The sequence below is a fragment of the Gouania willdenowi genome, chromosome 13 (assembly GCF_900634775.1).
Source record: "Gouania willdenowi chromosome 13, fGouWil2.1, whole genome shotgun sequence".
Lineage (NCBI taxonomy): Eukaryota > Metazoa > Chordata > Actinopteri > Blenniiformes > Gobiesocidae > Gouania > Gouania willdenowi.
The window spans coordinates 11,953,565-11,966,248 of NC_041056.1; the positions used below are offsets into that span (position 1 = coordinate 11,953,565).

General features: G+C 35.8%; 2 protein-coding genes across 2 annotated transcripts; one reads left to right on the forward strand and one right to left on the reverse strand.

The window, feature by feature from the left end:
* The first annotated feature begins 619 nt into the window (after positions 1–619).
* On the forward strand, positions 620–8,208 carry paf1 (PAF1 homolog, Paf1/RNA polymerase II complex component). The gene is made up of 14 exons (XM_028465575.1): positions 620–829; positions 2,197–2,226; positions 2,309–2,401; positions 2,489–2,610; positions 2,703–2,769; positions 3,467–3,568; positions 3,691–3,796; positions 3,919–3,987; positions 4,542–4,645; positions 4,738–4,854; positions 5,193–5,321; positions 5,515–5,620; positions 7,185–7,266; positions 7,415–8,208. The coding sequence occupies exons 1-14, from the start codon at positions 783–785 to the stop codon at positions 7,894–7,896; spliced, it is 1,656 nt and encodes a 551-aa protein (XP_028321376.1). The 5' UTR covers positions 620–782; the 3' UTR covers positions 7,897–8,208.
* Positions 8,209–8,543: 335 nt separating this feature from the next.
* gmfg (glia maturation factor, gamma) lies at positions 8,544–10,710 on the reverse strand. The gene is made up of 7 exons (XM_028465576.1): positions 10,588–10,710; positions 10,117–10,213; positions 9,989–10,038; positions 9,858–9,907; positions 9,256–9,338; positions 9,018–9,091; positions 8,544–8,725 (listed from the first exon to the last, which is right to left on the reverse strand). The coding sequence occupies exons 1-7, from the start codon at positions 10,588–10,590 to the stop codon at positions 8,654–8,656; spliced, it is 429 nt and encodes a 142-aa protein (XP_028321377.1). The 5' UTR covers positions 10,591–10,710; the 3' UTR covers positions 8,544–8,653.
* Positions 10,711–12,684: the final 1,974 nt, after the last annotated feature.

Here is a 12,684-nt window from a genome sequence, read left to right on the forward strand (position 1 = left end):
CCCAGTATAAATTGATGATTAATAAGAAACATTTGATCTCTGTCCTCTGTAATTTAAAAATACCAAATGACATTCTTTTTCATATGGATTCGTCTGTGTACCAGCTGCAACAAACTAATAATTGTATTTAATTAAATTAGATACTAAAGTAATAGAAATATACTAATAGAAATAATAAAACGTATACATAAAATTAATAAAGTAATAATTAAAACGGAAATGATGCACTGAATGAGTCAATTTTATTACATTTTCATTTATCCAACCAGACACTTTAATCCATATCTGCAGGCTAACAAAAAAGGATGAATTACATAGTTTTCAAAAAAAAATCATTCGCATTAACAAATTATACAAATACTGATCAAAACACAATACACAACATTGGCAATCACAAACCAAACAGAATATATATATATATATTTATTTATTTATCTTAATTATTATTATTTTAATTTTATTTTTTTTAAACAAAACCTAATATAGCCTATCTAAAATAATATTAAAAAACACATGTTAAAATTGTGGATCTATTTGTTAATATTTTTTAGACAAATATCTCTCCATACTTGCAAAATCGGACCGTTACGGTCTTTTGACGTCATAACCCGTCAAAGCGGAAGCTGTTGACTGATTCCGGTTCACTGATCCCAGTCTCTTCCTTAGTTACAACAGTCGCGTTAACTGTATGTTCTTTCATGGTTTAAACAGACATTATCAGGCGTTTGTGTTTATATTTCCCACTAGGAAACAGCCCAGTTGTTTGCTATAGGCTTATAAACATGGCTCCAACTATTCAGTCACAAGCTCAACGGGAAGACGGCCACAGGTAAGTTCAAAACGGCTTTATTTTAGGGTTAGTTGAGCTGCATTGTGCTCTTTCAAGCTGTGGTTCTATGAAAAACACCGTAAACAAATATTTCACTTTCATTACATGTGTAGGAGCTAGTCACGACATTACATTTAGAAAATCTTTCTATAAGTCAGTGCACCGAGTGGAGCCGACATGCTCGGAAGCCTGAGTGCTAACGTTAATTAGCATGTTAGCATTGTTAATTGTCGACAAATACAGTATAAATGTGTAATTATTGTCGACTGTTGGCAATGGTAACTAGTCATATCAACATCGAGCACGGACATTCATCAAGGCTTTTATCAATATTAAAAACTGTATTTTTATGTTGTTTTTAAGCCTTTTTCCGCCACTAAGAAAATAAAAAATATCACTATGGAAAGTCATAATTATGAGTTAGTAAATTCATAGTTACGAGATATACAGTCATAATTATGAAATAGAAAGTCATATTTTTTAATGTAAAGTTGTAAAGAAACATACCAAAATGTGACAATCATTTTTACAGTATTTTATTCATGTACTTCCACTATTTTCTATACTATGTAATGTGTGTTGAATTCTAAGAACAGAATAAACAGCTAAAATGTTTATGTTTTTTTTTTCTTTTGTTTTTTTAATGAATGATTTATCATAGTGTAATTTACTATGGACTATATTTTGTCAAAAACTTTGAGATGACTTTGTTGTAATTTTCGCTATATAAATAAAGTTGAATTGAATTAATTAAAAATGGTGACAGTCAGTGGCGGTGGACTGCAGCAAATGCTCAGTTTCTATCTCATAATTATGACTTGCTGTGGTGATTTTTATTTATTTTTTTAGTCGCAGAAACAAGCTTTCATAGTTTTTTGTTCGAAGATTGGATACGAAAAAAAATATATACATGAAAATGGAAAGATTAGGTTTAATCCATGACTGTTGTAGAAAGGGTTTGTCTGTATGTGACGGCACCGATTGATTGTTTTTGACTAAATAAATGTTATATCAACATTGATAAACAACTAGATACACCATAGACGCACCAAATTGCAACACAAAAAAACATTGTTATAATAATCAGTAAGATTCAATGCAAAGTAAAGGTAATACTTGTTACAGTTTATCAAATCAATATCCCTGTAAAAAGAAAAAAAAATCATCTGAACCTATCTAGGATATGTACTTTTTTTTAGTAATTTTAGAACACACATAATACCTGCTCTGTGTCTGTTCACCTTATCTTAGGTCAGAAAATGCTAAAGACTAACTATAGTCCCGGGGGCTATGGCTACATATCTCTAGACACTTTGTAAATAAAAATATCTCAATAATCACCTACTGTCTGTCTTCTCTCACAACAGGCCATCTTCTCACAGAACAGTCCCAGAAAGGTGAGTGCATTAAAGATTCCATATTTTGTAACTTAAAATGGGTTTTTCTGGCATTAAGCATCTGTACAATGTGTATACGTAGGTCTGGAATTGTCTGTCGAGTGAAGTACTGCAACTCTTTGCCCGACATCCCATTTGATCCCAAATTCATCACGTATCCATTCGACCAGCACAGGTTGGTACTACACACACGTGGCTGTGTAATAATAATGAAGCACTGAGCATTAGGGACACTGCACAATGCTTTCCTGTTTTATGCCAGGTTTGTACAGTATAAAGCCACTTCACTGGAGAAGCAGCATAAACACGAGCTCCTCACTGAACCAGATCTTGGGGTCACAATCGACCTCATCAATCCAGACACTTACCGCATTGACTCCAACAGTAAGTCTGTAGTTATTCACATTATTTTCAGTGTAACTGCCGAGGGTTCAGGAAATACTGGTGTGGACTGAGCCATTATTTTACTTTTGCAGTTCTCTTGGACCCTGCTGATGAAAAACTGTTGGAGGAGGATATCCAAGCCCCATCCAGTTCAAAAAGGTACTTTAAAAAACAAAAAAATACAATTTTACCTCGGACAGCAATAACAAACAGTATAAAATGTACATAACGGTATAAAATATATTAATACCTACTCGATAAACATAATAAAAGGTATATAGTGGGATAGAGCATATTGCCACGTTATATTTTGTTTAAAATTGAATTGATGAAATTTGTGCATTAAATATGAAATATTAAATAGTAAAATATTAATATTATTCACATGCATGTGTATGTATGTAGTTAGATAGATAGGCTTTATTTCAGACTCATAGTCCATATTATAAACAGACAATATATATATAAACCACAGAAGAAAAAAATAATGAATAAAGTAAAATATATATATATATGTACAGTATATGGTACATATATTTATTTATCTTTGATGTGCATGTATAAATGTATATATAAAACTTTGTGTGGAATATGCTGTATATTGAATGTGCATTATAAAAATAGTGATATTAATTTTGTAATTATTTTTTAGTGATATTATCTAGATCCTTATTTTCTTTTTTGTGATGCTTCAACCTACAACTTTTGGGCTGATTAGTTAGACAATTGACTGTTTGCTCCTTTTTAAACATTTCTGAAGACTACAAAAATAAAATGTATATATAAAAAAAACAAAAAAAACAGAGAGCTTTGTATTAATGATATATTAATGATGATGATTCACTCACAAACTTAGGTCCCAGCAACATGCCAAAGTGGTGCCATGGATGAGGAAAACTGAATACATCTCGACAGAATTCAACAGATACGGTGTCTCTAATGAGAAAGTGGAAGTCAAGTAAGTTCTAAACATTTTTTTTAGGTTTTTGCTTTGGCACTGATAAAAAAAAATCAAAATCAAAGCAAATACATGTATAATCTTCAAACATGTGCAGTGTGTAAGATATGTTTTCTATTCAGGATTGGGGTGTCCGTCAAGCAGCAGTTCACAGAGGAAGAGTTCTACAAAGACAGAGACAGTCAGATTTCTGCTATTGAGAAGACGTTTGAGGATGCACAGAAATCAGTAAGTTAGGATAAAATCATGTTGCCTCAATCTTTCTTTTGAATATGCAAACAGTATATAGCATTCCCAACAAACTAGTAGTCAATTGTGGAGTTTTTACTAATGCTGACATTTATTTCTAGATCACACAGCACTACAGTAAACCCAGAGTTGTACCAGTGGAGGTGCTGCCAGTGTTTCCGGACTTCAAGGTAAAATGCTAACACAATTTCATTTTGTTAATGGTTTAGAACATTTGTCAAACTTGAGGCCCAGGGGCCAAATCCGGCCTTTTAGAGCATTCGGTTCGGCCTGCAGGAGGAAGAGAAAATGAGTGGGAAAACATTAATCATCTGGTAAATTCCCAAATAATTCAGTTGTGGATATCTCAACACCTCCAAATACACAAATGCCATGAAACCACAATATTTGCAGTTACTCCCAATTTCCCCTTGCTTTTATCACATGATAGCAGTCACTTTAACTCTAAACCTTTCTAAAATTGTGCAATTTCTCACAGACAATTCCACAAAATTCCCTTAAAAATGCACAAAAATTGGTCCCAAAATTTTTATATTTATAATATAGATATTGTACAGATATCACATTTATATGTGGAAGTGTAATCTGGCGCCCACTTGAGATCAAACTGGTCCGTATTTTGCTCCTGAGCAAAAATGAGTTTGACAGATAAAATGGAAACGATTCCTATGAACAAAAATAAGAATTTACGACACATTTTTCTACTTTTCATTGACTTTACTAGATGTGGATCAATCCTTGTGCGCAAGTCATCTTTGACTCTGATCCTGCCCCTAAAGATGCATCAGCACAAGCTGGAGTAGAGATGATGTCTCAGGCTATGATCAGGTATCGGCTCGCACTGCATCCTGTGGTAAATGATAATAATGTCTGATAATAACGCATTAAACCTCTGCATGTGTGTAATTTGTGTAACACAGGGGTATGATGGATGAGGAAGGAAATCAGTTTGTGGCCTACTTCTTGCCCAATGAAGAGACACTTCGTAAGCGCAAGAGGGACTGTGATGAAGGGATGGATTATATGCCTGAAGATCTGTAAGTACTTTGGTTTTTAAAATGTACTGCATACTATATATATATATATATATACATATAAGCAATTAGGTCTAGGGTATTTGCTCAAGGTCTCACAGTGATGGCCCACAGTGGATTTGAACCTGCAACCCTCCAGTTACAAGCCCACTTCTGTAACCACTAGGCCAATATATATTCCTATATATAATAACAATGGCTTGGATTTATGTCACACTTGTCGTGACACTCAAAGCACTCCACAGAAACTAATATTCAGTGCACAGATCTCATCAGTCATACCGATGTACAACAAAGTTAGTGTTGTTTTAGCAATTTATTGTTTTTTTCCATCTTTTTAGGTATGATTACAAGATTGCAAGAGAGTACAACTGGAACGTCAAAAACAAAGCCAGCAAGGGTTACGAGGAGAACTACTTCTTCATCTTCAGAGATGGAGACGGTGTTTACTACAATGAGCTGGAGACAAGGTAACTTCATACCAAGGAGGCTTTGATTATATTCTATGGTTTTGAGTTGCAATTTTCTTTAATTTATCTATCATCTTGCATAAGTTTGTTTAGAGATGCTTGATATTTTAAAAGGAAAAGAAAAACAGAAAATGCAGGACTAAAGGTGGCTTATTCTGTTCAGGCGTTAATAGCCTTTTTATTATTTTACCAGAGTGCGTTTGAGCAAGAGAAGAGCAAAGGCTGGAGCTCAGTCCACTACAAACGCTGTGCTGGTGTGTAAGCACAGAGATATGAACGAGAAGGAGTTGGAAGCTCAGGTAAGCGCACATTAAATTCTACACATTTACAAAGCTGGTGAACCAATCTGTTAATTTATTATAGGAAGCAAGTTCCAGTATTCTGATATATTGATAAAAGGAATAATAAATGTTGCATGTTTAGTGACTGAGTTAATCAGAACTTTTGGGGGATCTCTACCCTTACAGTGAATTATTTTTAGTTTTATTTTACCAATATGGGTTTGGACAAGGGTTTAACTCTTTCCTTTGATACAAATTATTTCCTTGGTCAAAGCTACCAAAATATCATTTGATTTGCAAAATAGATTTACTTGTATATATATTTCTGATTGAAATGGATCCAGTATGGTAGCTCACAGCAGCAATAAATTGCTTGGTTTTAAGTTGCAGGAAATATTGTTCCAAAGCAGACGTTTGAAAGCCATTGGCTGGCTGTAAAAGTTCTGTGCAAGTGATAAACTGGACATTATTTAAAAGTCATATACTGTCATGAACGTTAAGGGTTCATTTGTTTAGACAACTGTTACTAAAGGCAGGCATTCATTGTGCAATTTTTGGCCCGTTTTCAGCGTTTATTGTTGGGATCAGGCTGAGTCTCTGCTAAATCGTGTGTCGTGCATCGTGTAGTATACATGGGGTCACGAGAAGCGATTAACACCTCACGACCAGCCACCAATCAGCAATCGTATGGTTGTAAGAAAATCAAACATGTTTGAAATCCTTGTCGCTTCTCTTGAGGGTATCGGGCTGTTGAAGCAGTGCCAATGACCGTTTTACCTCAAACTCTCACACTGCGCATGCGCAAACTCTGTGGGACCGTTGTAAAATTGACAGACCGTACTGTCCATTTAGTTCCTGGTCCATCATATCGCCGCCTTTTCTTTTTTAAAGCTCTTTTTGCTGAGATTTGCGAGTGTCTCTCCACTTATGGGTTCTTCTTCTTCTACTGTTTTAATGGCGATGCTTCTTCTTCTTCTAATTTGTACGTTGCATTTCCGGGAACAAAACCCCAACATGTCGTGTATGAACGTACAGTGTGAGCAGTCAGATCATGTCAGAATGTCGGTTCGTACAGTGTGAGAACATGAATCGTGAGCTGCGCACATTCAGCCTCTGCAATTGAGTCGCACAGGTTGAGCTGGAGCTGAGTATAACGATTGAAAAAAATTGCACAGTGTCTGCCCGTCTTTAGGAAATCTACTTTGATCTCATGACATGTTTCGACTGTCAACTGCCAGTCTTCGTCAAAGGCCTCTGCTGATTGCTTTGAAGTTTCTTTTGAAGTTTCCATCACTTTTGCGCAGTAATTCCAGCAAGATGATGATGCAAGAAGCTTTCTGTCATTACTGCCCGGAAGTTAAGGAAACTTCAAAGAAAACATCAAAGCGATTCATGTCAGGAGATCAAAGTGGATTTTCTAAGTAACTGTTGTCTGAATAAATGAAACCTTAACATACTATTCAAAAAAGCATCTTGCTGGGACATTTATTTTGAAGTTGGATGCTGAATTCTACAATATTCATAGTTATCAAAATGACTGACCTTTGTTTTTATTTCTTATTTTTACTTTGATGGTTATCAGGAAGCACGGAAAGCTCAGTTGGAGAACCATGAACCAGAAGACGAGGAAGATATGGACCTGGACAAAGACCTGCAGGATTCAGGTCAGTTTTTCCTTTTCTTTTTGTTGCTGTTTTTCCACTTTTCTTGTACAAAACTTTTACCAGACATGCAAGTAGTGACAGAAAACCATTGGTTATTGTGTGTCTGCTAAATCCTGTAAATGATGTTTACACGTCTTGAATCCACCAGGTGATGAGAAAGAAAAAGGCAGTGGCAGCGAAGCAGAAAACTCTGAAAGTGAGTCTGAGAGAGAAGATGAAGTCCGTGAGCAACGGGCAGAAGCCGAAGACGAAGAAGAAGAAGGCAGAGAAAAGAAAAGAAGAAAAAGGAGCGCTAGTGGCAGTGAGAGTGGCGAGGAGAGAACCAGAGAAATGCGTGACGAGGAAGAGATCTTCGGCAGCGACGACGATAGCGATGACAATGAGCCGAAGGACTCAGCGCGAAGCAGCGCGGCGGAAGGCAGCGAGAGTGATGAAGAAGAAGGGAACAGACGAGCTAGCAGGAGTCGCAGCAGAAGTCGCAGCAGGAGCCACAGCAGGAGTCGTAGCAGGAGTCGCAGCGCGTCTCCAGCCCACAGCGAGCGCAGCAGCGATCATTCAGAGACCAGAGCTCAGAGTGGGAGCGGGAGCGAAAGAGCTTCTGATTCCAGTGAAGTCAGCGACAGTGAATAAGTTCAGTGTCTGCATTTTATGGCTTCATGTCTCAGCTGTATATTCATTTAAAAATCGTGCCTGTTTCATAAAATCCAACAATCGTAAACTTCATGGCTCACATTTGAGCAAGAGGCACTAATTACATTTGGCCCACCAACATTTGCAAACTGTACTGATTTCATTTGTAGATTTAATTCTTACAGTGACTTTTTTTCCTCAACCGATTCTTCTGTTTTTGTCTATCAGTGCAGAATCATGTATAAAATGTCTTGATCTGATATGACCTTAGAATACACATCAGTAATAAAATGTGCTTAGCATTTGTTTTCAGCTTTTTGGTCCATATTTGTATTTTTCATCTTTTTTGTGTGTGTTTTAATGCAGTTGTCCTCAACATTTTCATTGCAAGAGTCGAGTGATAATGACATTTTTTTGAAAATATAATTTACAAGTAACACTCGTGAAAATAAAATACATAATTTGTTAAAACTATGTGGTTGGGTAGCGTAAGTAAAGGAGTTCCAGGAATCTTTATATAATATACTTAACAGACCATTAAATGTGCTGTATACTGCTGATATACATCCTAGTTTAGACAAATGTACAAATATAAATAAGAACTAATTATAAAACTAAAAAAATAATTTACAGCAAGAAAGGAAATATTCCCTATCAAAGTAATCATTTATTAGCAGGAATCATAGAACAACTTGAAGTTAAACATCCAATTGTCACCAAAACTAAAATTGACAGTAATGAAAATAAAACTGCAAATTCAGCCAAAAAAGGCGAGTTTGTTCTTCAGCCAGTCTTCTGTCAGTTCTTCAGTGTTTCTCGTCTCAAAGACCTCACAGGGAAAAGTAAAATGGGTCACACATACAAAGTCAGAACAACCAACGCTATAATAATAAGCAAAATATAGTATAACCAAAGTGTGTATATCAACTGATATTCTTGGCCTTGTAGATATAATGGTTCATAAGAGCTTGATTTGAATACATTGACTGTCCCAATGTGATGAAAGATTCTTAAAAATTACAAAGGCTGAGAAATTTAAAATGGTCAATTCATGTACAACTAAATACATTTTAGGAGACGATAAAATAGATTATTTGATACCCTGCATACTTTAAATGTACCTTAGTGAGCTCTGCAGCTTGAACCAGGCGATTCTTGCTGCCTGCATACATCATCTGCTGCTCTGGTTTGCAGCCTGTAAAATGAATGTTTTTGGATCAAATAACATCTACATTCTTATATTTAATATTACATTTTTTTCCATTAAATGATGTGATTTTCATCCCCTGTTGTATAATTGTTGACGATACAACATAGGCAATGATTTTTATGAGGATGTTAGAGAATGTTGTTCCTCACCAATGGGACTGGAGAAGATGAAACAGAATGGGTAAGACACCCGACCATCAGCATGGATGTATTTGTAACTGTATACAATGAATGTACAGCACAGTCAAGGAAGCTTGACTAGTCCATTGCAGGGCACAATAAAACATCTTTTTTGGAATTATCACTCGATTTATTTAACCAGCCTACTTTTCATCACCCTGAAACTGTGAAACACAACTCGCTACAACCTTAATGAGAAGCGTGAGGTTGAGATGATGCACATCACTCTGCAACGTTTGCCTGTATTTGAGAGAGTCTGCGTCTTAAATCTTTCTCCATGCAATGTATTTTTTCTGTATTTTTTTTTTTTTTTTTCATGTTTGTCAAAGCTGAAAATCCACTTCCACACAAGTTTGTGGTGGCTAAGGGCATCAAAGTCAACGTAGCTCTCGTCATATTTGCACTTATTTGATGAGAGTTTCTCTGTCACCATGGGTGGTCTTACATAGTCCAATGTGTAATTTGTGGCAATGCATGGAGGCTCCTGACTGCTCATCTATTTATATTCTAGTTTCCAATTTTAAATTAATTATTTACGTACCTGCTATTATAAAATTTCTATCAAAGGATATCTGGGTTGCCGATCTGGAAGCTCATTTCTTAACTCATCCAGTGAAATGTCCTGAAAGACAATCAACGTCAAATCATAGCAAATTGGAAAACAAAAATCAATGAAAGACAAATTAAACTGAATCACACTTACCTGATATTCCTCTTCAAGGATAACAAGTTGTTTCTTCATGTCAATTTTTACTGAAAGTATTTATTTTTAAAACTTATATTTGCTTTTATTGATGTTTTTGTTAAATGTCATTATGAAGCATTACTCACTTATCATAGCAGCATTGTTGGTCTCTTTTCGAAATCTAAATTTTCTCAGTTGATCTTTGAGACTCTCATCCACTTCGCACACAACCAAAGAGCTTGACTGCAAACACATAGCATAAAGCAGCAGCTTCACTAAATATTTGGAATGTGGGAACATAAAAAAAAAACATTTTCCTGTGCTTTCGATAATTCAGCGTGAACCTGAGGCTGAAAATAGAAACAAAGCAAGTCGGTGAGAGATGTGCTGGAACGTAGACGCTGCCTCTATTCAACCTGGAGCATGAAACATTCATATCAGCTCTGACATATTGAGTCCACGACATGTTCTTTAGCAACATGGTGGAGTGTGGTTTCCTGTGCAAAAGTTAGAGAGCAAGAATCCACTTGTTTTGCAGAAGAAACTTGAATGAAACAAAATAGCATGAATGATATCTATATAAATCAGTGTTTTATACCAGAGTCAGTTTTACGTACCATTTTTTAAGGACTCGTTGTGTCTTCAGGAAGAATTCGCTTTTCTGAAACTGTTGTCGGCAGACTGACAGATCATCTGACCTAGATAGCAAAGGAAGAGAAATCAGGCACGAGTGCAATTTCCTCTTTTAACCAAAATGACACCCATGCGTAACATGAGCAGTGCTTCTCATCCTGAGACACCCACCTGGAAAAACAAGATAGACAAGACGTCTTTGCCATACGTCGAAAAGTGAAAGGTGAAAAGCCGTTGTTTTCTGGCCGTAGAAAAAACATCTTTATTAGACGTCTCATTACAGTCTAAATATGGTTGAAAAGTAAAAGGTGAAAAGCCATCTTTTTTCTGGTCGTAGTACTATGCACTCAAGATTAATTTTGTTAATTAATTAATTCATTAATTGATTGATTAAAAGTGTAACATCTTACCTTCTCAACATGTAATACCTATTTGTGGGAACATTTATAGTCAACTTGTACCAGGGTCAGATTTGTGTTTATGGTTTATGTTTGTGGGCTGTTATGTTTTAAGTTGTTACAGTACATTTTCTTCTTATTTTTTAACTAAATAAAAAGGTTAAAATTGTTTGGCTACTCAAATTTTTAGGCCACACTTGTCCAATCACAACTAAATTTGGGGCTAAATTTGGACGACCTTGAACGGCCCAATAATAAACTAATTTCAAGAATTATATTGGTACTAAATTTGGACCAATTTTGACAGTCAAAAAAACCCAATTGCACTGACTATTTCTTGGCTAAATTGAGGCTAAGACAGACTGACCAGATTTAGCCCAAGAAAGAACTAGAAAGCCTAAATGGCGTTGGGTGCTTATTGGTCCAGTTAGATTGCCTGAATGGTGGTCAAGCCAATCACAGCCAGCCATTTGATGAAATCGCCGTCCCAAGAAGGTTAACAGTGATGGCTAAAGTGACAAAAAATGAGTAACAGGTGGCAAAAAATTGTCCAAAAGGGGCAAAAACGTGACAAGAAAAGAGTGAAAAGTGACTAATATGGGCCAAAAACAGTCAAGAGTGGCCAAAATAAAGGACAAAAAAAAGAAGAAACAGGTGGTATGTAATGGCAAAAGGTAGCTTTAATGAGCAAAATGTGGCCAACAATAGTGAAAAAGGACAAAAATGTGGAACAAAAATAGGCAAAGTGTAGGGAAAAAGGAAACAAGTATTATTTATTGGACAAAAGGTTTAGTATTTGGATGAAAAGTGGCAAAAAAGAAAAAAAAAATGGTTAAAGAATCGATGAAAATTGGATAAAAGTGTCCAAAAGAACTTGCAAAAATTGACAAAAATTAGAAAAAAAGGGATATTTATTGGCAAAAGCAAGCTAAAATCTGAAAAAAACAAAAAAGGGTCACATTTTTTTGGAAAAAGGGCAAAAATGGGACAAAGGAAGTTGCAAAATGACCTAATAAAAAGGTAAAAAGAGGTTAAAAGTTTCCCCCTTTTAAGGTTTTCTGGGAGAATAATGTTTAAAATGAAGACATAAAGAGCCACATGTTGAGTATCACTGACTTAATAACCACTTCATCATGGTTTCAGGGAATTCATTTAATAATTTAAATTGGGAGTCGACAGTTGCCCAACCCTTAGAACACCCTCACTTTTAAAACCGCTGCTCCACCTTTGATCTTAAATCAGTGCTTTCAGCAACTGATGCCTGTTGCTGTGCACAGACGTCTCACGCTTGTCGATCCCCTGTCCAGGGAAGCCATAGCATCTGGTTCGAAGGACCAATTGTTACTGGAGACTTTGCTTTAAGAGAAAGAATAGCACCCTAAATGAAAATGTCTTTGATGCATTTTAATAAGACTTGTACAAGTTGAGATGAAGTCTGAAAATAACTTTATGTTGATTCAGAAAGTTTGCCTACCACAATAGTTGTCCGTTGATCCTTTATACCATGCGCTATCAGTGATGTATCAACTGGTGGAAGTCTAATGAAAAACTGAATCTGGTGATGATGTTAGGTTCAGATGACATGGCGAAAGAGCTTCGACATCAGCAGTGTAAACAGGAACTTTAGTCAGTATGTGTGCAAATTGGTGTATTAAGTGATGTTGAATATGTGTATGTGTATTA

Bases quoted from the DNA above. Each gene is read 5' to 3' on its own strand.
- paf1 (XM_028465575.1), top strand. From the start codon at position 783: ATGGCTCCAACTATTCAGTCACAAGCTCAACGGGAAGACGGCCACAG. The intron at 3,569-3,690 runs GTAAGTTCTAAA...TTTTCTATTCAG, and splicing joins AATGAGAAAGTGGAAGTCAA to GATTGGGGTGTCCGTCAAGC. The intron at 3,988-4,541 runs GTAAAATGCTAA...TGACTTTACTAG, and splicing joins CAGTGTTTCCGGACTTCAAG to ATGTGGATCAATCCTTGTGC.
- gmfg (XM_028465576.1), bottom strand. The intron at 9,908-9,988 runs GTAAGTGTGATT...ATTGTCTTTCAG, and splicing joins TCCTTGAAGAGGAATATCAG to GACATTTCACTGGATGAGTT. The intron at 9,092-9,255 runs GTGAGGAACAAC...TTCATTTTACAG, and splicing joins CATCTTCTCCAGTCCCATTG to GCTGCAAACCAGAGCAGCAG.